Here is a 25,986-nt window from a genome sequence, read left to right as displayed (position 1 = left end):
TAAAAAGTGCGTATATGTCAACTATAATAAATTTACACACACTAAAACTTGTTAAGATTATTCATCTTATGTGTCATAATTCAAACTTGTGTGTGGTTTTTCCACTATGGGGATCATTTTTCTTACATTCTTTGTAAACCGTGTCTTGTGATGTGCGTTCCCTTCTTAGCTGTGAGTGTTGTAATGTTGGATGTGTGTGTGAAATTGAGTGCACTACAAGACGGCAACTGTATACATATCATGGATTGTCAAGTCAGTTATAGTGGATTGAAAAGTTTGTATACAATTGTCTGCCATCATTTCATCTTCATGCGAGCTATCAACCTGTTGAGTTATTTTTTGCAAATTAAACCTAAGTCTGCTTTATTAGTCAGGTGTCTGTAGTTCTGTTGTTGTATTTCCTCTAGCTCTGTGGTTCCTCATATTTTCTTGGTGAAACCCTGAATTGTCCTCCAGCAGAACCCCAGACACTCTTCCTGAACCTTTTTCTGTACTTCTTGTGGTTCATCACGACCCTACTGAGAACCTGAGCTTGGGAATCTCCACTGTATGTGGATGCTGGAGGAGTACTGTTGTCACTGGAGCAAGACACATAGGCTGTTTTGAATTCCATGTTATAGATCTGTGATGAAGTGAAAGCTGTGTTGTTGGCAGACATGGCACACATCTCAGGTCTTGTGGCTGCACAGGTCATCCCATCTCCATTTGAGTATGCAGACATTGTCACCACTACAACACACAAGACACTGCGTGGAGGGAGGTATTTAATGTGTTCATGTGTATACTCTTGGAGGGTTCCTGTTTCCATGCATGCATAAGGTAGGGATCCCAGGTGACCAGATTCTGGGGCCTGTGGTGCCTCGGTATGGTAGGATGCACGTCATTTGATACTACTTTAGAAAAATTTGCAATACATTAACAGGCAGAATCCAAGTTGCTCTGAGTTTTAGTACATATAACTTCACTATGACATTTGATATTACCACTGTAAAAAATAATATGACAGGAGTGATTATTGTGGTTTTGTTGTCATCACCTGGGAGAGGTCAGAGCAAGAGATGATCATCCTGTCCTTCCACCTTTGTGTGGTACAACTCTGGTAAATATGACAGATATTAAAACGCTTACAGTGTGTTATGAAAAAGTGTCTTTGTTTCCTGGTAAAACACCTCCTTCATATCATTTATGAACCTTTTTGTTCTGTCCTGCTTTTTAATTAACCAGCACTGTTAATGGACACATGTATATTACATGAATTCATATCTTGATAATATCTTCCATATGTCCTTCATATTCTCTTCAGTCTCCCCATAAAATTAAAATGTTACAGTATGTTCTTTAAAAATAGCTTCAGCATAGAACTTTCATTTTCAAAATTGCTACGTATTTCAAGTGCAGAGATACATATAATGTAACAATTAAAATATATCAGCAATGAGACTGCATGTTTGCACTCTCAGCAAGTCCACTATTGCACATTCTTTTAACCATGATNNTTTCACCTGTTACTTCACGACATGTTTCGGCAACATAGTGCCATCATCAGGTGCCCTAATTACGCTAATCTATTTCATTGCTTGCCTTTATAAAATTATTTCAAATGTATTTAAAAAGTGCGTATATGTCAACTATAATAAATTTACACACACTAAAACTTGTTAAGATTATTCATCTTATGTGTCATAATTCAAACTTGTGTGTGGTTTTTCCACTATGGGGATCATTTTTCTTACATTCTTTGTAAACCGTGTCTTGTGATGTGTGTTCCCTTCTTAGCTGCGAGTGTTGTAATGTTGGATGTGTGTGTGAAATTGAGTGCACTACAAGACGGCAACTATATACATATCATGGATTGTCAAGTAGGTTGTAGTGGAGTGAAAAGTTTGGATAAAATTGTCTACCATCATTTCATCTTCATTGCGAGCTATCAACCTGTTGAGTTATTTTTTTGCAAATTAAACCTAAGTCTGCTTTATTAGTCAGGTGTCTGCAGTTCTGTTGTTGTATTTCCTCTAGCTCTGTGGTTCCTCATATTTTCTTGCTGAAACCCTGAATTGTCCTCCAGCAGAACCCCAGACACTCTTCCTGAACCTTTTTCTGTACTTCTTGTGGTTCATCATGACCCTACTGAGAACCTGAGCTTGGGAATCTCCACTGTATATGGATGCTGGAGGAGTACTGTTGTCACTGGAACAAGACACATAGGCTGTTTTGAATTCCATGTTATAGATCTGTGATGAAGTGAAAGCTGTGTTGTTGGCAGACATGGCACACATCTCAGGTCTTGTGGCTGCACAGGTCATCCCATCTCCATTTGAGTATGCAGACATTGTCACCACTACAACACACAAGACACTGCGTGGAGGGAGGTATTTAATGTGTTCATGTGTATACTCTTGGAGGGTTCCTGTTTCCATGCATGCATAAGGTAGGGATCCCAGGTGACCAGATTCTGGGGGCTGTGGTGCCTCGTTATGGTAGGATGCACATCATTTGATACTGCTTTAGAAAAATTTGCAATACATTAACAGGCAGAATCCAAGTTGCTCTGAGTTTTAGTACATATAACTTCACTATGACATTTGATATTACCACTGTAAAAAATAATATGACAGGAGTGATTTGTTGTGGTTTTGTTGTCATCACCTGGGAGAGGTCAGAGCAAGAGATGATCATCCTGTCCTTCCACCTTTGTGTGGTAAAACTCTGGTAAATATGACAGTTATTAAAACCCCTACAGTCTGTTATGAAAAAGTGCCTTTGTTTCCTGGTAAAACACCTCCTTCATATCATTTATGAACCTTTTTGTTCTGTCCTGCTTTTTAATTAACCAGCACTGTTAATGGACACATGTATATTACATGGATTCATATCTTGATAATATCTTCCATATGTCCTTCATATTCTCTTCAGTCTCCCCATAAAATTAAAATGTTACAGTATGTTCTTTAAAAATAGCTTCAGCATAGAGCTTTCATTTTCAAAATTGCTACGTATTTCAAGTGCAGAGATACATATATTGTAACAATTAAAATATATCAGCAATGAGACTGCATGTTTGCACTCTCAGCAAGTCCACTATTGCACATTCTTTTCACCATGATTAATGAATTCAACTGTTTGCTTCACATACCCCTCTATTGAATAAAGTTCAACACGGAGTTCTCATTCATATCTCTTTTCTCTGAAGTAGTATAGTCTTTGAAGAAAGTCGTCTTTTGGGTTTAGGTGCCGTGTATTCTTCGTTTTGGCAGCAGTAGCTGTACTGCTCTCTGCTTTCCAAGCCATTCACCTGCTCTGAAGATGGAGGCGATACGTTCCTCCCAAACATCGGCCAAAACGAAGAATACATGGTGCCTAAACCCAGAAGACGACTTTCTTCATAGTCACCGCTGTGAAAGCCTCAAATCTTACAAGAAGCTGATTTGTTTTTTCATATCTGAAAAACTTTTGGCAATTAAGAATTGGATTTTGCAGCATGAGAATGAACATTCACTTCCCATACTGTTGCTCACAATCAAAATTCCCAGTTGATGGACTGTACCTCAACAGTAATTTGAAAGCTATTTGAACCAAAGTTCACATGTGCATAAACCAGAATTCAAGTTACTGTTGTACATGTCCCTGCCCCACAAAGCGTGAATCATAGAAGAGGTTGGAGATGCCATGAATATTTCCACAATGATTGATTCATCTAATCACAGAGACAGTAAACTTTTTCCCATTTTGGTACACTACTTTGTCCCAGAGCAAGGAGTAAAAATGAGAATTCTCAAGTTCACAGACTTCTCTGGAGAATCTTCTGCACAGTTAACTGAGCGTACTTGTATTGTGCATGTTATGTAAGAAGCTGAACTAATATATAAAATAGCATCACTCTTGCCATATAACACTAATGTGAACTTCAGCGGGGCAAAAAGAAGAGGGAAAAATAATGTGTGTGAAAGGCTCAGAAATAAAATAGAAACACATTACTGGTCTGGACTGTGCATCACATATAGTGCATGATGCTGTGAAGACAGCAGGAGTATTTTTACTGATGGACATAGATAGTATTGTTGGCAGCATATGTATATTGGTATTTCCACAATTATGCTGCATATGTTCAAACACTGAAAGATATTTGTGACTTTGTNGTATCCAAAGGTACTAACCTGCTTAGGATTTATAGAATGTAAATAAATTCAATTCAATTCTCTGTTGCCTGCTGTTAAAAGGATCATGGTTGTGTACCCAACTCTTGTCTCATATTTCTTACTAATTAAGAAGTGTCTTAGTATTCAAGAATTTTTTTGAAAGTAAACAGTCCTCACTGTGTCTGATTTTTCTACAAAATCAACGTGAGATGTTCAATGCTTGCTTAAAATGAACTTTAAAAGAGTGTCAGCAGCCAAATGAAGGTGCATCGAAGAGCACTGAGAATAACATGTTGTTGTGTATTAATACAAGGGAGAACTGCGAAATGTACTTGATGATGGCAGTGTCAAACTACTAGCTATTAATGGAACTTATGAAGTGTCTGACAGTGTTTACTGTGTATCTGAGGACCAAATTACTCATCTACCAACTGTTGTAGTTGATCAAGTTGTAACTGAAGGAACTATGTCTTTGTTGTTTAGTGGTGAACTAGACAGTGACCATTATGAAGAGAAAGTAACGTTTATTTATATAAACATCCTTTGCTAAAAACATGTCCTAAAAACATTCCTCATCACTGCTTAGTGCATGCCCTTATTCTGTCAAGCACATAACCTTAGTGTAATAGCAGCTTTGTGCACATTGTTTTTACAAGTTTTGTATTAAATTTAATGGCTTTCTTCCTAGTTGGTGTAGTATAGGCCTTGTTTCTGTATCAGGTCTGGAATGATTTTCTTCCGAAGGGGCACAAAGTCGGTAGACAAGAAGACAGGAAAACCCGTTGGATATGACTATGAGAGTCGTATCAATAATTCTGTTTTCCCATCTCTGCAAGGTGGTCCTCATAATCATGCTATAGGGTCTGTTGCTGTGGCCCTGAGACAGGTGAGAAAGCGGGTACCACTCACAGTGAGATGCTGATATATGCAGCTTAACATTATTTCTCACTTTACCACTTCTTAGGGCACATTTTGCAAGCTGGTTGTCTTGAGAAATTACTTAGAACCAAGTGTATGTTTAGTGCATCATAATAATATTTATCCTACAACATGCCTATAATTTTAGTTTTTGTCTCATTTGTTTGCAGTATGCAGTGATATTTCTTGCAGTTATATTTTATGGATTGTTTTTTCTTCTTATCCTCCTCCTCCTTCTTCTGTGGATGAATTATCTCACAAAGGTGTAACATGTACTGTCTGTGGGGTTTCTGTTCAGCTACATGGGCAGTCAGAGAAGTGCCATATATCAAGTCTTCATAAAGAACTGTGGAATGTTATGCTTCTGTCACTTGCTGCTTCATGACAGTTGCAAAACAATCCAAAAATGTGAAAATTTCAGATATTAACTGTCTTGATGGTTGTCATCTTGAATTTGGTGATCTAAAGTTTGAACACTGTTAGCACATTCCGTTTCAGTTGAAGAACAAAGTAAATTGTGAGTGTTATGAAACACCGATCTGCTGTATTTGCAGGCATGCTCACCTGAATTCTGTGAGTATCAGAGCCAGATTCTGCGCAATGCAAAGGCAATGGCTGCAGCCCTAGTTGAACGAGGCTACACTTTAGTATCTGGTGGGACAGACACACATCTTGTATTAGTAGATCTGCGGTCCAAAGACCTGGATGGTGCACGTGTGGAAACTGTGTGCAATGCATGCCACATCACAGTTAACAAGAATGCCTGCCCTGGGGACCGTAGTGCTCTTAACCCCAGTGGACTCAGACTTGGTGAGACTTTGAACTCTACCCTTCACACATTATGCATTCAGTTTTTTATATGAGTTACGCATCAAAAGTAAGCTGTCCTCAAACACAAATTTAGTATGGTCCATAATTTTACTATTAGGCAGAATTTTCTGAAGAAATAATTCTCATCATACTGAATAATTATGTAACTTAAGAGCTTTTTAGGTGATATTTATAAATTTGTTGTGGCACTTCCTTAATTTTATGACTATATAGATATTTTTAAATATTGATTATACATTTTGTATACAGTGCTAACCTAGATTGTCTGAGTGGGATTATGATATATAAAGTCCCATATTAAATTTATCAAAATCTGCAAACAGTATATAATTTTTCCCTTGTGAACATTCTTATTGCCATTTTCTGTATGTGAAATGAAGGTAGTGATATTCACACTCTAAGGCTCTTGCCTATATACAGTGTGTACAGTGTATATGCTAATGAAATGNATGAAATGGAAAAGACTAATGAATGTTTGTATTAAAAAAATGAATTATCTGCATGCATGGATGCATAGCATTCAAATTGTTTAATTATCCAAAAAACCATAAGACATACAGAAAAAGTGTGTTAAGCATAAACACAAAGTTTCTTTCATGTTTTCTACAACTTTTTTGTGATTTTTTTTTTTCACTCTGATAAATATTTAGCAGGTTACAAAGAAATTGTGCTCAGGAGTGCATATAGATCTTAATGTAAAGTATTTTCTACAGTTGTCCATTCTAAATTAAAATCACAGTTGATAGCAGATTGTTATTAAATTGTCCTACATCAGATGACATGAAAATTTGCCTGCCAATTCATGAGTTGTGTTGTGTGCAGATGGGTGGAAGTACTGAGCAAACATAACCCTTTAAAAGCTGAAACCTTCTAGGTAAAATATAAAAATTCAGTTTGTCTTTACAGGAAATACCTTACTTGTCCACTACAAAGTTCGGACTGTTAATACTGTTTAGGGAAATAACCACGGCTTATTGTTAGAACTAAGAACAAAACACATAAGTACATTCTACTGGCAGAATGGAGAGTTCCCGTGTTGAAGAAGGTGGTGTGTATAGTAATCACTGAGCTTTGAAGGGTTAATATATGCTCTGCAGTGTTGTAAATGCACCTAAAAGTGCTTAGATAAGCTCAAACCAGGTAATTTGCACATGAGTAACCAGGAATAAAATATGTATACTGGTAAGATGCATTAACAGTGTACAGTGAGAAAAATGACTGGATGTTGACAGGTGTACCCGCATTGACATCAAGACAGTTCAAAGAGCCAGACTTTGTTAAGGTGGTGGAACTGCTAGATCGTGGAGTTGCTATTGCAGCACAGGCAAAGGAAAAATCAGGTATAATCTGTTAATTGGTGGGATAGCTGCTTGGAATTGTGTTGAACTTCAGGACCTGAAGGATATGTTACTTAAATCATGGAGATGTCATCAAACAAACAAACACAAAACCGAAATAAACTCTGTGGCCTGTAGTCCGCAAGCAAACTATACCAACTGAGCAACTGCCACTTGTCAGTGAGGTTAGTGCCAACTTTTGTGGGGAGAGGGTGTCATGTGGTCAGCGCAGTAGATCCTCACAGCCATTAATCTTGGGTTTCTAGACCAAAGCCGCTATTTCCTTTAAATATTTCTTCAGTTATCCTCATGAGGCTGAGTGGACCCTTTCCAGACCCACTACTTCTCAGAAAATCTGGTAGCGCCAGGAATCGAACCCGGGACCTCTGAATCTGTAGGCAGGAACTCTGACCACTAGACCAAGGAGATGCCATCATCAGAGCAATTTTACCATTTTTATGGGTTCTTGGCACAAAGATAATAAAATAGATGCATAACGTGGACACCGTTTCTGCCCACTTGCCCAATTACAGGTTTCTCTCCAGATTTTGATGAAATTTGGTATTGTGGGCTACACTAATGTTTGTCATACATTGAATTTTATTTAATTAATTTTGATTCACTTAAGTCCATGCATGCATTTATTTGACAGATTTTTGATAGTAAATGTCTGTATTGGCATTCACATAGGGGGGAAACAACTTTCAGTTGACCCTAGTACTCAGACAGCGGCTGGGTCAGTTGTGGCACCTACCAATCTTGATATGATCCTTCAAAGAGCTCTTGGCTGTAATGCAATGCTGGAACCAGAATCTTCCTGATATATATTGGCTGTAACCATTCAGAGCCATTGACAAAAGACATGTATGGTAGGATGATTTTTCTACCTGTCCACATATCCTGCACATGGCATATTCTGAGAGGCACACAAGAGGTATGTACTGCTTCAGTGTACAGTGGCCAGCCAACGATTGTGTTACAAGCCTGCGTTGTTTCCTGTCTGAGGGAAGTAAGTCCCTAGACAGATTTTCTAAAGGCATTTCATTAAATAGCTTTAACTGCTTCATACCTGGTGCATGATCTCAGTGTTCAGAGTGTCTCTCCTTCATCCTCTGCTTATGAGCATACTATCAACACAAGGTCAGACTGAAACTTCTGGTTTTGAGCAAAGAAATGGACTGATTGATCTCTCGTAGCCCACTGTGACCAGGGAATCAGGAGCATACCTGTATGTGAACTGTAGAAGGCATATAATGGCTGTCAACTTTTTCAGATGAGCTTTGCCATCATTCTTGATACCCTAAGGCCCACAAAGCTGCTTGGCTTTATGAGTGTGTGTAGGCCCTTCCTGTACACTGCTTTGTACAGGCTAAAATTGCGGACATTGCTGTGTAGAAAACTGTGGCATACACACCAAGTGAAAAGGATAGCCCTTTCCTAGGTCTTATCCCATGCATACACCTGCCAGCCATCGTGACCTATGTGTGTACCAGATCAGTCCTCTGCAACAAAAGGTCATAGACAAGGTCCATAACCAGTGTTCACATAACAGGATCTCCACTTTGAATGGAGTTGCAGAAGCAGTTATTGGTACCATTTTATCCTGACTCATGTAAAAATGGTGGCGCTACCAGGCCATGAGCCTGCAAGCCAGAGTTCCTGCCATAGTGTCTGCCACCTAATGAAGGGGTGAGAGACTAAGCAGAACCTCAACAACAGTTGTGGGAGCCATACTCACAAACCCAGTGATATTTACACACTCCAGCCTCTGCGGTTGACCAAGTTTAGCACTGACTGTAGCCATTCCATCACTTAGCTCCCCCACTATTGTCATATGGATCTGCTTTACTAACCTGTATACAGCCAGTCCATGTCTTGTCAGAGGTTCTGTGACATAGCCAAAAGGAAAGGAAAGCATGACAGTTCCTTTGTTTCACATGAGCCCTTTGAGTTGACATAGCATGCAAGATAACACCCAGACACTGTACTAACCTAGCAGGACCTGTCACCCTGTTTAGCAGAAATGTTTTGTGAAAATGGATGGTGAATGTTCAGTGAAATACAGGGAAATACATATAATTTCTGCAGTGTGTTACTGTTATGTGACTAATTTTGCAATCATATATTTATATGCGTAATAAATACCAAGGCTACTGATTATGCAGAAGAATGCATTTAAAAAATGTATGTGTAATCTTTTGGCATCCCTCTTTGCACTTCTGTTTGTTATCAACTTTTATGTCACATTTGAGGTTCTCACAGCAGTGGGTATGAAGAGCTCTATCTTCTGGGATATAATGCGGTGTAGTCTTCTGAAAGTCTTGCTGATGTTGCCACCTGTTTCACTCTGGTTTCTTGCTTGACTTATTCTTCAGCCCTGAAGTTGGAGGCGATATGTTCCTTTGAAATGTTGGTTGACTTTCAGCAGACTGTGTGGCATTATATCCTACAAGATAGAACTCTTCAACTCTTATGTCCTCTGTGGACAGTAGTGATTGTAGTGGTTCCTGTGAACTGATGTGTTGTTAGTTACTATAGGATTCTGACGATGGTATATAACACACTGATATGTTGGGTTTTTGGACTTTATCCATCGTCCTGGTTTCTATTTGTTATCTTAAAAACCAGGACAATGGATAAAGTCCAAAAATCCAACATATCAGTGATGTGTTGTTATTATATGTAAGCTTCAGCTCTCGAACACAGACTAGCCTGGAAATCTGTGTCATACAGCTGTGCCTGAAAGTGTTAATGATATTAGTAAGGCACCTACATAGGACTCTGCAGTTCTGTTTGTTTCCTTCAGTCTGATATTTGCTACTTTTCCATACTTGCAGGAAATAAAATGAAGGACTTTCGAGAAATTCTGAACTCAGATCCAGACATCAAGTGCCAGCTCCAGGAACTGCGAAATGATGTCCACAGCTTTGCCCTCAAGTTCCCGATGCCTGGCTTTGATGACCATTAACTAGTGGCCTAAAGTGGTAATTTATGGTTCATGTGCATTCTGATGAAAGAAAATGCAGCAAAGTGATTTGCATGTAGGTGGATACAATGAGACCCCCATTTAAAGTTTATCTGGGAGCTGTGAATATGAACACTAAACTGAGGGAAATTTTAAATGGAGGTAATTTACCAATGAAATTAGTGACTTGAGATCCTTTAAATTTATTGTTAAACGAAGGAAAATCATGAACTGAGGAGCGTTAAAACAGGATTTTTACTGTAGCTGAACCTTCCATGAAAAAAGTTATACTTAATTTCAGTGCCAATATGACATATTGATCATCTTGGATAATAAACAGAAACTATTTCAGTTACCCTTTGAATGTGGAGCCCTTGATAAAACAATGAAGGGAAGACATGTAGTTTCAGGCTTTAGGATTTCACTCGTTCGGCTGGCCATTATCCATGGTGTTCATTGTGCAGAACACACACTTAAGAATGCTGGAGAAGACAGTCATATTTTAACCATTTAAAGTTAAATTTTTCATAAATCATGCTTACAAATAGTTTTCTGGAGCCGTTATTTGCAGTTTTCACAATCTTGATGTCAACTTATTTTCGTTTATTGCTATTACACTTGTACACCCACTAGCTTGCATTGGATAGTGCAGAACTCACTACTTGCTTATCGCAGTATGTTCTCTTTTACCACATGAAACTGTGCACTTGACTGCTAAGCACAGTCAACTATACTGCATGTCTTTGTCTCATGACTGTGGGTTTATACAAGTTACAGTTCTAGATTAAGAGTTGAAATGGCTTAGTTGGTATAGCAGCAGTCAACAGGCTGGATGGCCCAGGTTCTAATTCTGTCAGGGTCAGTTTTTTCTCTTTACAACATCTGGACAGGCTCTGGCACCCACCAAGCTGAGGCGTGAAACTGACCATTCACCTCTTATCTAGTGTCAAGGTCAAACAAAAATGGCAGAGCTATACCTCCACTCCCCCATATGTTTTCATGGCTTAGTGCTTAATGAATTAATTAAGCACAGGGACTTTACCTTTTTTTACCTTAGATTTATAGATTATTCCAGTACAGGTGTAAAGCCCCCAAATATAAGGGATACTTGAACTGCTGCAAGTTGTGAAAAGAGGAGGAGAGTCTGGCATGTTCAACAGCACTGTGCATTGACATGCACATGTGAATAGCCTCCCCTCTCCTCCACTCAACCAAATGCAACAACATTTACTTCCTATCTACAGGAAATGATTTTGCATGATCAGTTTGTTTAAGGTGGTCTGTGAATTGAATTACACTTTTAATTGAACCTTGAGTGTGAAGTATTGGTATCGGTAACGTGTGTTAATGCTGTACTATATGGAGATTTAAAAAAAATATGAATCTAAGAAGCTTTGTATAGCTGTATTTCATTTCAGTATAGCAAAAAAATGTCTGTATTAGCAAATGAACAGCTCAAAGATGGTGAATTGCTGACCGAGTAATTTTTTTCTTGCAATTTTACAATCTTCTCCACAGTAACAATAGGAGTACTAAGTAAATGGTTTAAAATTTTAAGGCTTGTTCTCCACATGGAGAACCATTCATTAATGGTTCTCCATGTGGTCACACATCATCATGAAGGTCTTCTGGCCAGATTTTCTTCAGTCTTCTTTTTTCTAAGGGTTGGGTGAATAGGTCACTTCTGAGTTGGTTTACATGCTCTGTTGTTTGATCTTTGTATTTGTTTATGTTTGACTTAATTACATCTTGTATTAATGGTATTTTGAAGTCTTCATGTAAAGTTTGGTTAGAGACATACCATGGTGTTCCAGATATCGTATGGAGTGTTTTGGATTGAATGGCTGGAGTATTTTGGTATTTGATGGTTTATTACAACCCCATAGTTCTATACCATATGTCCAAATTGGTGTAAATATGTATTTGTAAATGATTAGTTTATTTTCTAGAGATAGTTTGGACTTATGGTTTAGTAGCCAGTACATATTTTTGATTTTTAGATCAAGTTGGTGTCTCTTCGCTTTTATGTGCGTTTTCCAGGTCAGGTTCTCATCTAGGTAGAGTCCGAGGTATTTGACCTCTGTTTTTACTGGTTATGGGGCCGTTGTTTATGTTTACCTGAGGACATCTGCTTTTTCTTTGTAGTAAATGTTATTTGGACTGATTTGGGGTATTAACGAATATCTTACATTGTTGTAACCATATATAAAGAGTATCGAGATGATACTGCAGCTTTTCTGATGCTCTTCTAGGATCTAGATCTGATGTTAATATAGCAGTATCATCTGCAAATGTGACAATTAAGGTATCGTTAGTTTGTGGGAGGTCAGCAGTGAATATTAAGTAGAGGAATGGTTCAAGCACGCTACCTTGTGGAACTCCTGGTTTTATAGGTTTATAATCGGATAGGTCATCGTCTAATTTCACTTGAGGATATCGATCATGTAAATAAAATTTCAAAATAATTGTAGAATCATTCAGGTAAGTATGTTTTTAATTTGTATATGAGTCCTGCATGCCAGACCTTGTCAAAGGCTTGTTGTACGTCTAGAAATACTGAAGCACAGCACTCTCTTCCTTCAAAACTGGTTTTAATTTTTTTGATAATTCGATGACATTGCTGGATTGTTGAGTGTTTTCTTCAGAACCCAAATTGATGATCAGGTATTAATTCATTTAGTGGCATTGCTTCTTCAGTTCTCTTAAGAAGGAGCTTTTGGAAAATTTTGGACGTTATTGGTAGTAGACTTATCGGCCTATAAGAGTTCGTTTCAGTTGGGGGCTTTCCACATTTGGCTACCATTATGACTTGTGCTAGTTTCAACTGAATAATATCCAAGTCAACATACTATTGTATATAGCGGTCATTAAGATTACTTTTTTTTATGGTAGAATCTTCAGCATGTCTCTGACTATCAAATCATGTCCAGGTGCCTTGCGAGGATTTAATAGTTTTATTTCTTGAAGTACTTTGGTCGGTGAGGAAGCTTTTATTGGAAGTGATAACTGGTGGGGAGCATGTAGGAAGTCTTCAGTGTCAGCACCATTGTTACTTTGCTTTTGAAGGGGACCTAAAACATTTACTAAGTGTTCAGCAAACGCTGCCAATTTTTCTGTGTTAGAATGTGCCCATGTCCTGTCAGTGTTCCTTATAGGAGGGATGCATATGACTGGTTGTTTAAATTACTTTGTTACTTTCCACAAAGAATGGTCATCAGAGGAAAGCTGCATAATATACGAGTAAACGTTCCTTCCCCCCCCCCTTGTAGAGCTCTCATGAGGTTATGGTTTAATCTATGTAAGTTTGTCTTGTCTAACGGATTTCTGGTTCTTTGCCAGATACATCTATCTCTTCTTTTTTCTGAAATCAGTTGTCTGATGTAGAGTGGTTTGTTTTGTTTTCTGTGCTTCATTTTACGTATTGAGGGAGTAGCTTTCCACGAGGCATCTTGAATATTCTGTTTTAGGTATGGTATAGCTTCTTCAATTTCATCATTCTCTTTCATTCGATGGTCAAGCCTGATGTCTTCATTTAATATATCTCAAAATAACTCCCAGTTAGTTTCTCTAGTGCAAAACTTAGATATTTCCTTTTTCCATATTACATGTGTACTGATAGTTATAATTATGGAACTGTGGTCAGATGATAGATCAAGGTTAGATTCAATAGTGCAATCAGATATACCTTTTGTTACAGCAAAGTCCAACAGATCCGGGATTTTGTTTAAGTCAGCCAATAGGTCAGCGTGGTGTGATGGACTGTATACTGTGGCAATAGTCAGANTTACTACCGTAACAATCCTGTTGCGTCACCGTTAACGTTACGGTGCGGAGGAGGGGGAGGGGAGTGCTGACTCACCCGCCGCGTCACTGCTGGTGTGGGGGGGTTCTCCTTTGCGCAACATGTCACAGTATTTTTATTACAGTTTGTAGGGTTGCATGGCTTTCCAAGATTAATAGGATATCAATTTTGTTGACGTTTAAGAAATACTCAATTTCCAGCACATGGGTTTTTAATCTTTTGGCATTCCATGCAGCAACTCTCACTGAGGAAGCCATTACTTTGCTATTTTATTTATTACTGTAGTTAGCTTAGTAAGAATCATACTATTTTGGTTTAAAAGTTGGGTAAACATGTTCTTGAATTCGGCAAGGAAGTCAGTCAGTTTTTGAGATAATTGTTCAACATCATTTATATTTGATTTGTTGTTTGGTATTCCTATTAGAACTTGTGCATATGAGGCAGCATTTTGATGAGTATTTTGCTGTTGGTCTAGTACTTGTGGTGGATTTACAGTGGTTGTGTTTTGTCTAATTGTTGGATGTCCATTATTTTTGCATCTTATATTTAACAAATCATGATATACAGTACATCCCTTGTAGTTTGCTGGGTATTCACCTTTGCACAGTACACATTTTGCTGGAGTGTTGTTGGGTTTTCTGTAAGTTTTTGTGTCATGGGGTCCTCCGCATTTTACGCAATTGTAGGGTTTCCTGCAGTATGTTTTACTATGGCCATAGTCTTGGCAACGTGTACACTGTACAATACTTCTTTTAGTTTTTGGTGGTTCAGCTTTAATTCTGATATGTTGTAAAAATTCTGTATTGAATATTTCTTTATTATTTCTTTGGGGTTCTAAATCAACGAAGTGTAGTGGGAGTGGTTCTTTACTTACTCAATGCTTAACATTAGTAATGTTCCTTACTTTATGGCCTTGTTTTTCAAGTTCATCTTTTATCTCAGAGGTTGGTATTGTGTGATGCAATCCTCGTATAACTGCCCTGAAGGCTCTTTCTTCCTTCAGCTGGTATGTATGATGAATGATTTGTTCATCTCTCAGATGATGGACTACTTTTCTATAGGTATCAGAAGTTTTTGGATTTATTTATATTATATTATCAGCCTTTGTTTTAGTAATATAGGTTCCCTTTTTGGTGTCTAATGACAGGGTTTTAACCATTTCTTTATAACCTTTAAGAGGGGCCATTTAAATTCCCATAATGGCAGCAGGCCGGAGTTAATTTAAATGTCCACCATTGTAGAGTATTAAAATTGTAAGCATGTTACTGAAAATGCTGTGATTTCTACAGTTTTTGTGATAAACGAACGAAATAAACGCTGCTTTTATCTAGAAAGAATATAGAATCAGATATTGTAATTTACAGATTTTAAAGTCTGTAAAAATTGTTACACTGATTCCAAAAAAAATTTTTCCCAATTGCTAGCATCTGTCCACAAATATGCATACAGTTTCTGCACAAAACGTTTCTGCAGTATAAATGCATGCTGCTGACATCCTGTCTTACTATGTTTTATCTGGCAAAAGGGGAGAAAGGTTATGTTTGTATTGCACATTCTCCAGTCACGTTGGAACCTTTCTGTATGCACAAGTGTGGGCGAAGTCGTATCGTACTTTGTCCTTCAGAAACTCTGACTGTGTATATCTCAGACTAGCCACACAGAGGTACTGTTCCCGGAATAGTCCCGCATTGCTAGAACATTCAAGCCTAGCCCCTTACTTCCTCGCCACTTTCAGAGTCATCTGTACTGCAGTCTGAATAGGTGTCATTTATCAGCTGCTTCTTGATTCAGCTTCTTTCATGCGAAATGAGGCCACGGTGGATAGTTGAAATTGCGATGTTTTATAAGCGTTACGATTAGAGGAGGCCACTTGACATCACTGACCGACTTCCTCTAATATGAGACTGAGGTGTCCTGTGCGCTCTTTGCGTGAGAAATGGACTTACATCTGAACAAAGTACATGAATTGCAACGTTGGACTCTGCATTCAGTTAGATGCAACATTCAGTTAGATGACACAGGAAGGAAGACAGTCTACTTATAAAGCGGGTGCCCAAAAATAATATAAGTAGAACTAGAATTTCTGTCTTAAAATTAGATTTTAAAACACTGTGCACACGCGTGGACTACTTGTACCCATACGGTGTCGCACGGCCACTCGGCTATACTTTAAAGGTCTCCATACGGTGTCGCTACGCTCTTAAAGGATACTTAGTGACACCATAGATGCATATCATGGTCATTATTTTGATTTGACGGGTTATTTTCAGGATAATTTTTATCGCTGTCTACAGTAGGGAGTGGTTTGAATCTGTTTGTTATTTTGATTTGTTCTGTGATATCCTCAGGAGTTTGACTTCAAATTCTTTTATGTTTATTATTTACAGTTTGCCAAGAGTGCATTATATTAATTTGGTCATCAGTTTCTTCATACCTGTTACATTCTTCATATTCATTTATATCACTTTATTTCATGGTTGAGCTTGAGCTAGGATTTGTGTTTGTATACAATGATGGCACCTGTGTCTGGTTTTGTGGTTGATAGAATCCAACTAATTGATTTTGTAGCATTAGTGGCAAATGCACATTTGAAGTTAGTTGACTTGTTTGGTTTTGATATAATTGTTAAGTCTGCATAGGAACTTGATTTTGTATCAAGTTTGGTGGTTGTATTATGGGAAAATATTGAACATTGGTGTTTGATTTGGGCCCATCTCCGGTTTGGAGTTTTTTCTTTCTTTCAGTATCACACTATTTGACTGGACTATCAGTCATTTACTTATTGCGTTTATCATATGAACGATCTTCTAAGATGAGAGAGAAGCATTCAACACAACTATACTGACTCTGAACACTGCACTACCCCCTTTGCTGCACTACGTCTCCATGTCCTCACTGCGTGGCAGCTGGCTTGTCACTGACTGAGTAATGATAGATGAGTATTGTAATGATTTGTTAAGGATATGAGATTATGTAGTTATGGTTATTTAAAATTCTTACCTGGCCTGGAGGGACTGAGGAAAAATGTGACAGGTCTTAGCCAGAATAGTCAGCCCTTCAGAGCTAGATTTTATTGGATACAGGAGGTTCTTGCTCTGAAACAGAGTGGATATGTTACTTTACCGTTGTGCAAGCAGAATGTTTCATTACATAATTAACACTCTCTTGTAATTAGTGCTGTGCAAAGAAGAGTGCTAGAGGTGATACGGAGACCGAGTTAATACATGCATGGAGAGCTAAGTAAAATGAATCATTCTTTTATTCCCAAGTGATTCCACATAGGACCTAGCCAGTTATGCTGATAGAATGTTTCACTTTTACAGATAAGTAGATAGTGATGCAACAGGCCGTTTTCATTCTCATGTAAATTGTGTGTAATATTTTGATCATAAAATTTAGTGAAAAGAAAGTGAATTGCACAGTGAAATTTGTTGTTGGCTTTTTATTTAAAAGGTGTATGGTACAGCCATTGAAAGTGGGTTATGCTGCATATTTATATACTTTTGTGTGTGTGTGTGTTCACAGATGCATGTAATGTGGTGGTGTGTTTTCCACACTTTTGTAACTGTTGAATTGACATATATTATGTTTTATATTCTGTACATAATAAGATTTTATATTGGTCATTTTTTATTTACTGAGCTGTTTGAAGCATTTAGATTATTTACAAATTTTAACCCTTTCAGCAGTAGAAACATGAAGTCACAGTTATAAACATCAGCCTCTTTGCATAGTATCTTTGATTTTAAAGAAAAGAAGCTTCACCATTCATGCTCTTCAGTTTTAAAACTAAGAATTTTGTATTTTTAAGTAATGGAAATAAATTGTATTTTAAGTATAAGAACAAAAAGATGAGTTATATTGTTGTTGTTCCCCCAGACACTGTAAGGAAAGGGTTAGATTTTGTCATTCTCTTCCTCACACATCACACGTATTTTGAAATAAGTGTGATGCTGAAGGATTACCTATATTTAGTTAGCTTGTGGTAATGTATTGTACAAAATCCAATTAGACCCATTGTGTACAACCAGTCAGCGGCAATACAACTGAACTGTAGCTGTCTAGTGGTTCCAAACATGGGAAATGAGGAAGTTATGCTCTTACTTAATGCTACTGATAACTGTTAACTGAATCAGTAGGTCATGTAAAATACAGTGATTATTTACACACATGCATTCACTTGCTCACACGTGTGCACTTTCGTGTGCTTGCACGCACCCACGCATCTGCAGGACCCACCTGGAACAAACTTTGCGATAACCCAGCTTCCCCAACATCGTTTCCAATGCATTACAGCCAATATTAAGCCGTGCACACAGTTCCCTGGTCGTTATCCGCCGATCTGTATGGATGAGGTGCTGTTCATTGTGAGGAGTGGCAGCTGAGCAGGGATGCCCAGGGAGTGGCTTGTTGTGCACTTCACTTTCGCCACTGTTGAAACGCCCTACAAATTGCCTCACCGTGCTGACATCCACTGTATCGTCTCTGTTCACCTTTAGCAAGCATCGATGGATGTCAGTGGGTGCAATTTGTTTGGCAGTGAGAAATTCAATAACACATCTCTGTTTCGTATGCACTTCTATGTCAGAAGCCATTTTAATAGATTGCTCTGCAGTCACTGTCCATCGCATGACAACCAAACTAACAGTACACTGGCGGGAAGGTTCAACCTTTACTACAACACCATCAACATCCAGCTCAGATGTTATATATTTACACAAAAAAATAGGAGGCATTATATATGGAACGCCCTTCGTATTTTGGGACCTTTACTGTTTTTTTTTATATATAAATGACTTGCCAAATGCTATAAACAGTGAATCCAAACCTGTCCTTTTAACAGCTGATACTAGCATAATTATTACTAATTCCTGCCCTGTAAATTATGAAAACAATATTACTCAAACTCTCAAAGACTGGTTTGAAGCCAATTTATTGACACTAAATCCTGATAAGACTTACTTTATACATTTTATGACTAAGAATAGCCAGGCAATGGATGTGCACATTGGCCATGGCAACAATCAGCTTGTCAAATCTACCAACACCAGATTTCTCGGATTAATCGTTGACAATATGCTGTCATGGAAAGGACACATCGACTGGCTCATCACTAAATTGAGCTCTACCTGTTATGCAATCAGGACTATTAAGCCTTATATGTCACAGGAAACAATTAGATTGATTTATTTCTCATACTTTCATTCTCTAATGACTTATGATTTGATCTTTTGGGGCAAGTCTCCTCAAAGTATCCTTATTTTCATTCTCCAGAAAAGGGTAATTAGAATCCTCACTAATTCTAGGAAAAGTGACTCTTGTAGAGAATTGTTTAAAAAACTGAAAATTTTGCCCCTCAAATCACAGTATATGTTTTCCTTCTTGTTATTTATGGCCGACTGCACAAAAGACACCGTTCTTCTGCTGCAGTGCAGTTGTAGCATTTCGTGTCTGTTGGGGTTCCAACGAGATCACTGCTCAGCCACTGCCTAGCAATGGCCGTTGTTTGAAGAGCCATTACTTAGCACGGCTGTTGTGAAGTTGCGTATTTTGCAGTCATTGCCTAGCAACATACACAGCATTTTGAGGGTTGACCTGACTCCATCTTCAGGTAGAAGGGAATGGAGACAGACTCACACAGTCCAAATACTTATCAAGTATGCTTTGTTCCTGTCTCTTTCTTATTTCACTCCTTCAATCTGATATTCAGAAAATGCCCGATTCAAATGTAGACTGATGTACCGACTCTCAGAATTTAGGAATTTCTCCAGACAAATTCAATGACTACTTCCTTCGGCATTATAATTCACTGCCATCCAGTCATTGGTCCACATAGAGTCTGAGTTACCGACAGTATCTGTATACAAACTACAAATAGACAGACAAACACTTCCTATGCTCAAAAATATACAGTCTCCACTACAAATACCAGTCAGAAAATGCTTTTCAGAAAGAATCACTGTTTATGCTGAGGAGCATCCGAAACCCGTACATAAATCTGAGGGTATAATGTGCACATTTATGATGTTAAAGTCTGTGGTGTATATAGGAAAAACTTTGCTTTAAATTTCTTTTGTAATGAAGGCTTTCCTTTGTAGTTTGTTTAACGACACCTCTGTAACGCGGATTATGTAGATTAGAGTGACTGGAATCATGTTTACCAAACCATTGCCTAGCAACTATTGGGGAATAGGTAGATCCAGAAACTCTCCTTTGATGTGACACAGACCATAGACAAAACAACGCCTCCAACAATTCTTCTATTGTTGCATGTATTCGTTGCCATGGGAACATGTCTAGTGAGCCATTGTCAACAAAATGAAGATGCAGAGCCAAGACTCAGCTATGAACCATAACAACTGAGCAGTGTACAAGCATTGTTAGGGGTATAAGCACATGAAATACTTCATATGACTATTAAGGAGACAATAAATTTTGAATTAATTGAACTTAAATGAAATTAATAGAGGATTTTGACATAATTGCCCTCAGGTGAAATTAACATAAAATTTTTGTGTTGCTTGTAAAATTCTGCTTGCAGTGCAACTGTTCCTGTGAAAAATAAAAGTGTGCTTTATGAGAAATGGGAATAATGTGCATATGCACCCTTTTGAGTGGCATTGTGTAATGTTATGGCATCTTATTTTGGAAATTACATGAACATATTACCCTTCTACTCTCCTCTCTTTCAGATCCAAGTGCCAAAGGATTCTTAATTTGAAGCAGTATGAGTAAAATAAAAAAAATAGTTAAAATTTTACTTCGCCCCCTAATGGTACTGCACAGTTTTTTATGTGAAGGTATGGATAAATGTTAACAGTTAACGTTTACAGAGTGGTCTTCTGAGATGTGACACGGTGTAGTCTGGGAGATTTTTACTGTCATGGCTGGTGCCAGTCACAAATTTATGTGGAGCCTTTGATAGCTCATATATAGTCCAGTATTAGAGACACCACATCTACATGGTGCCACATCCCTGAAGACTGCTTTCTGCACTATTACGTTAAAAAGCAAGTACAGCTTATAGTCTTCTATTGATGAATAAAAGTATTGACTTTTTATATTTTACAATAAAGGTTGTACAGTGGTATTTTTTATTTATTCTTTTCAGAACTACACATGTTAAATTTTCATTTATTTGTGTTCTTAGTTTTCTTTTTTTTTGGCCTTTTAAGGCTACATTTTGCTTCACTAATCCGGATTATCACTTAACCCTGATGGCCTCTTCCAGCAATTACTCCTGATTAGCGAGGGTTTACTGTACTAGGTTTTAGGGCTTTGACCATCAGCTGATATTCTAAAAGCTAGTTTTTAGGATACATGCCATTTACATTTTCAAATGAAGAATGTGTGGATATGTACTCCATGTAAGATTTTTGCAGTGGCAGCATGAATGTCAGTTTTGGAATACTGGCAATGATCTCCACATTGAAGGCAACCGTATTATTGTGCATCATATTGACGTTGCATATTTTGAACATTTTAAAACTGAATTCCACACCAGTTTCTGTTTTAATAAAGTTAAATTATGTACGTTTCAATCATCCTGAATTTCTGTTATCCATAGTTTCATTACTGTTGAGAACTGGATCTATGTTTACATGGCATATCTGACTGGGAATGAGCTAAGCTATAAAATCCATATATACTCACATAAAATCAGCGAACATTTTATAAGAGTGATTCAAATTCCTATGTTGAGGCTATAGTTTGGATCAGAAAATAAAAATAAATTAATGTTTGATTTGTTACCCTTGTTGGGTTATGATATTTCACCACTTTTTAAGAAAATTAAATAATTTTCCATTTGTGCCTTCATTTTTTATTTACATTTTACGTCATTATTTGTTACGTTTAATTATGATGAATAAGAAGGAAAAATTCAAAATACAAGTCTCTGATCATGAAGTAGAGCCACGATAACATAGTCAGTATAGTGACAAGCTGTGGGCTAGACAGCTGGGGTTTGATTCCCTGTAGGGGCAGATTTTTCTCAACTCCAGAGTATTCAGACTGTCTTTGGGCCCCACCCAGCCACCTATATAATGGGCACTGGGGTAAAGCAACAAGGATGTGAAGCTGATAACTGAAAGTTTTCTGGTGATGAGGTCAAGAATGGTGGAACTATACCCCCCCCCAATGTGTCTTCCTGGCAAAATGTTCATAGTGCTTCATTAATCAAGCACAGGGACAGCTTTACCTTTGTTTGATCATAAAGTGGAGGTTCACATACAGTTTGCATATTTCTCCAGAAGAACCGTTCAAAGTTACTTCGTACAGCAGTCATGCATGCTTCACAGTGATATTACATGGAGTCCCTTGTACAAACCAGTTTTCAAGGCTGGCTTCTGATGTCTGCTGCAGCTACCAAGACGTGATTAATGAGGTTATTGTGATCTTGTACTTCCATACCTTAAAACTTTTTTTTTAATGCATCCCCATAATCAAGTGGGTTCAAGTGTGGAGAATGTAGAGGCCTGCTGATCAGATTGCCAGGTATGTTTAATTTTCCGGCCCAACTTAGTGATACGTACTTGAAATTTCAGGTTGGAAACTATATGAATTTTCATTAAAGAGTGCATAAAAAAATCTTTTGCTTTGTAGCGGTGGTGGTGATGGTGGTGGTAGTAGTAGTAGTAGTAGTAGTAGTAGTAGAAGGGAGGCTTATAAAATAGGGCTCATATGGTAAATGAGGCTGATTTATAGAAATATTTTTATAAAATCCAATATTTTTTTTAATTCTATTGGGGTGGGACTAAGTCCCTTCAACTGCAGCCACTTCTGGCCTATTGTACCCAGCCCCAGATGATAGGTGAGGGTGATTGCGGAGCAATTGGGGGAATGAAGATGGGCAGGGGAAACCGAAGTACTCGGAGAAAACCTGCCCCAGCGCCACTTTGTTCACCACAAATCCCACTTCACCAGAACCGGGATCGAACCCGGGCCGCCGCACTGGGAAGCCAGCGACTAACCACTTGAGCTATGGCGCGGCCAAATCCAATATTGGTGGACCTTGCTAATATTTTAAATAGTTAACTTCATACACACCGGCGCATTGATATACGTCTCCACTTAATTACAGTGGCGACAGGTGAGCAGTGTGCCAGTAGTTAAGTGCCTCATTTCATAGATGGCAGAAGATGTCCATATTGGAATACAAAATAGAAATACATAGAGTGGTATTCTGTTTTAAGTGAAAATAAAACGTATTTTTATTCTCCTGATAATAGTGACTATAATGGACTACAATTCATGCAGCGGCCAGATTCAAAATTGTTTATGAACAAAGAAAAACGTACTCATATGTTCACAGATGTTTGTGTGGTACGTATCACTCCGCGCGGGATTACATACCGCCTACAGGGATGCATCAGTGTGTTGGCAGCTGTAGTGGCGGTGGTGTGGCGTTTTGTTTACGATGTGTTGACATTTAGTAGGCATTTAATGTGGCTTTGTGTAAGGTAACGAGTGAAAATGTAAACCAGATGGATGAGTTATTAATTCGTTAAGTATATCTCAAGATGAACTGGCAAAGAGGGAGGATATTCGCCTTAAAATCATGGACTACTATCGTTGGAATCCTCTCGCTGTTGACATTGGTTGTGCACGGTAAGTCAGCGGGTTATGAATAAGAAAAGAGAGAAACTCAATTTCCATGTATAAATAACTGTAGTTATATTTATAATTCAAGGGTTTATATGTCTCTGCTTACATTTTAAGTCTGTGCTGCTTTGGAATCGCTCCACACTTTTCATAATATAGTTTCAAGGAAACGCGTGTTTCCTTGGCTAGGTTTTGTTGGTTACAACAAGGACATTACCAATGAGAACTTCACTTTAGCGGGGTTACTTCAAATGTCCTTAGCTTCACTTTTAAATATATACCGACACTGCTATGTAAATAATATTTTGATAATTACTGTTAGATCTAAAGGTTTGTGACGATGGTATATTGCCACAAGTATTAAGTTTTTGGACATTATCCATCGTCTTGTCTATTTTTTCAAAAACCGTCCTGTCTCCGGAGATAGGGGCTAGCTCTATCTATCTGAGTAGGTTTTACCTGAGGACGAGGACGGAATCCAGTCTCCGAAACGTTGTTTTAAAAAAGAAACAGTACTGTTTTTTAGAAAATAGACAAGACGGTGGATAATGTCCAAAAACATAATACTTGTAATAATTACTGTTGTTTACTCTAAAGGTCTCGTGTATATTACAAGGCGATATCTTTATATGATATGGACAGCAATGACCCTTATTTGGTTATCGCTCATATTTTTTCAGTGAATAACAGAATATTATAGTAGGCTTCCATGCTTGATAATAATCGGACGTGCATTGCGCAAAACCTAACTAGAAAGGAGATGGCAACAAATAGATGCAACTTTGTTTAAGAGTGAGCGGATATACACATCCATACACCTAATCTGCCCAAGATCCTGATGTTTTAAAAATGGTTTTATTGGCTCCTTACCGGTACTGGTTCACGTCAGCTTTCGAAGACGGTGAACACCGATCTCGGGTTTCATTTGCATTTAAGAAACCTAACAAAATCTTCCTACCCCCACCCAAACCACTGGCTGAAATCCGGTTTTATTGAACTTATTGCCAATAATATAATATAATATATAATATTCTAACGTAGTGGTAAAAGGTAATGTTAATACCGGGCTTAATTAATTAAGCACCACACCATGAAGACGTATGATTTCCAACCTCGACACTGGATGTGGTGACTGGTCAGCTTCACGCCCCTTGCCGAGTCCTCCATTGGAAGTAGTCTCCGGTACGCGTTGTGTAGGGCGCCGGTTGGGCCCCGGAGTCGGTCTGGACGTTGCCTCTGCCGGGAATCGAACCCTGACTCCTCAATACTTCACCATAGTGAACTCTTTGGTAGTGGTCCGAATATACCACACCGCCAATATCAAAGTACGCCCTTAGACGTGAACCTGAGCCAGTTCCATCCAGTTCTCTCTTCGTAACCCTTATCCTTGTGCAACCTTTTCAGTGTTCCATATGGGCGCTTTCTGAGATATTTCCTCACAAATTATGTATGCATTTTTAGTCTCTCTGATCCTTGCTACAAGCCCAGCCCATCAAGGTAGGTAGCTGGCTACTGGACTATACGGCTTTGCATGTCATAAGTCAGTCACCTTCGGTTTCCTGAGCATCTGTGCAAAATAAGTGGTAAACTGTTTCATCTGCCTTGATCATTAGTGTCAGGTCGTTTTCAGTAGGATATTCTGTGAATTACTGGGGATGTGAGATGTGTAAGGGAATAAGAGGGCTGTAGCATAATCTTTCCTCCCTTCTGTAGTTCAGTTGCAACAACGCCACGCTTCGTCATACCATACTTCGAACTTTCCTTCATGCTCAACCCAGAGACCAGGTCTTAAGCACGGTCTGCTGTTGAGCGGATAACATCCTTTGAACCGAATACTAACATTTACGGGTTCGACTTGCGGAGTTCGATACCCGGCAAGGACAAGATATTTTTCTTTACTACACAACGTTCAAGACCAGCTGTGAAGCCCACCAAGCCTCCCTTGCAGTAGGTATCGGGGTAAAGTGGCCGGGGCACAAAACTGACTAGGCATCTCCATTTAATGCGGAGGCCAAGACTGATGGAGCTATGTCTCCATCTCCTATACTTCTTTGTGGCGGGCGTGATTAATTTATCACATGTTAAACTTCTTTGTAATAATAAATGTTTCCAGAATTTATTACTCTCGTAATTTTACCAGTATCCTCTTATCTCTAGTGGCATTGTTACAGGATACCGACATTTGGAAACATTCTTAAAAGAATATTAGGTTTCTGCTTACAGGGTGAATTGAGATTCGCGCACAGCTTGTCCATAGTGGCGTTTAGTCTTCAGAATACACGGTACCGTCAGATTGCACAAGCTATTGAATGATCAAACCATGGGCGTGTCGCAGTTAAAATAGGTGTTCGAAACCGCCTCCGTCAGTTTCAAGGCAGACATCAGTAGGTCACA

General features: G+C 38.4%; 2 protein-coding genes across 3 annotated transcripts in view; both read left to right on the top strand.

Moving 5' to 3' along the window:
• Positions 1 to 620: 620 nt before the first annotated feature.
• On the top strand, positions 621 to 11,174 carry LOC111871222 (serine hydroxymethyltransferase, mitochondrial; the record flags this gene model as incomplete). The annotated part of the gene is made up of 7 exons (XM_023864159.1): positions 621 to 760; positions 1,007 to 1,088; positions 2,230 to 2,369; positions 4,857 to 5,022; positions 5,609 to 5,864; positions 7,118 to 7,225; positions 10,060 to 11,174. Coding segments are annotated over 7 exons (1,023 nt in total), but the record flags the coding sequence as incomplete, so codon positions are not given.
• Positions 11,175 to 23,335: 12,161 nt separating this feature from the next.
• The window catches only part of LOC111871221 (neogenin-like), a gene marked incomplete at its 3' end in the record, with an annotated part of 194,057 nt that continues 191,406 nt past the window's right edge, over positions 23,336 to 25,986 (top strand). For both annotated transcript variants that reach the window (XM_033754162.1, XM_023864158.2), the window contains 1 exon segment: positions 23,336 to 23,598. In XM_033754162.1, coding sequence (XP_033610053.1) covers positions 23,511 to 23,598 — 88 coding nt within the window.

The sequence above is a fragment of the Cryptotermes secundus genome, unplaced genomic scaffold (assembly GCF_002891405.2).
Source record: "Cryptotermes secundus unplaced genomic scaffold, Csec_1.0 scaffold637, whole genome shotgun sequence".
Lineage (NCBI taxonomy): Eukaryota > Metazoa > Arthropoda > Insecta > Blattodea > Kalotermitidae > Cryptotermes > Cryptotermes secundus.
Note: the sequence above shows the minus strand (reverse complement) of the source record. Positions and strands in the feature narration are given on the sequence as shown.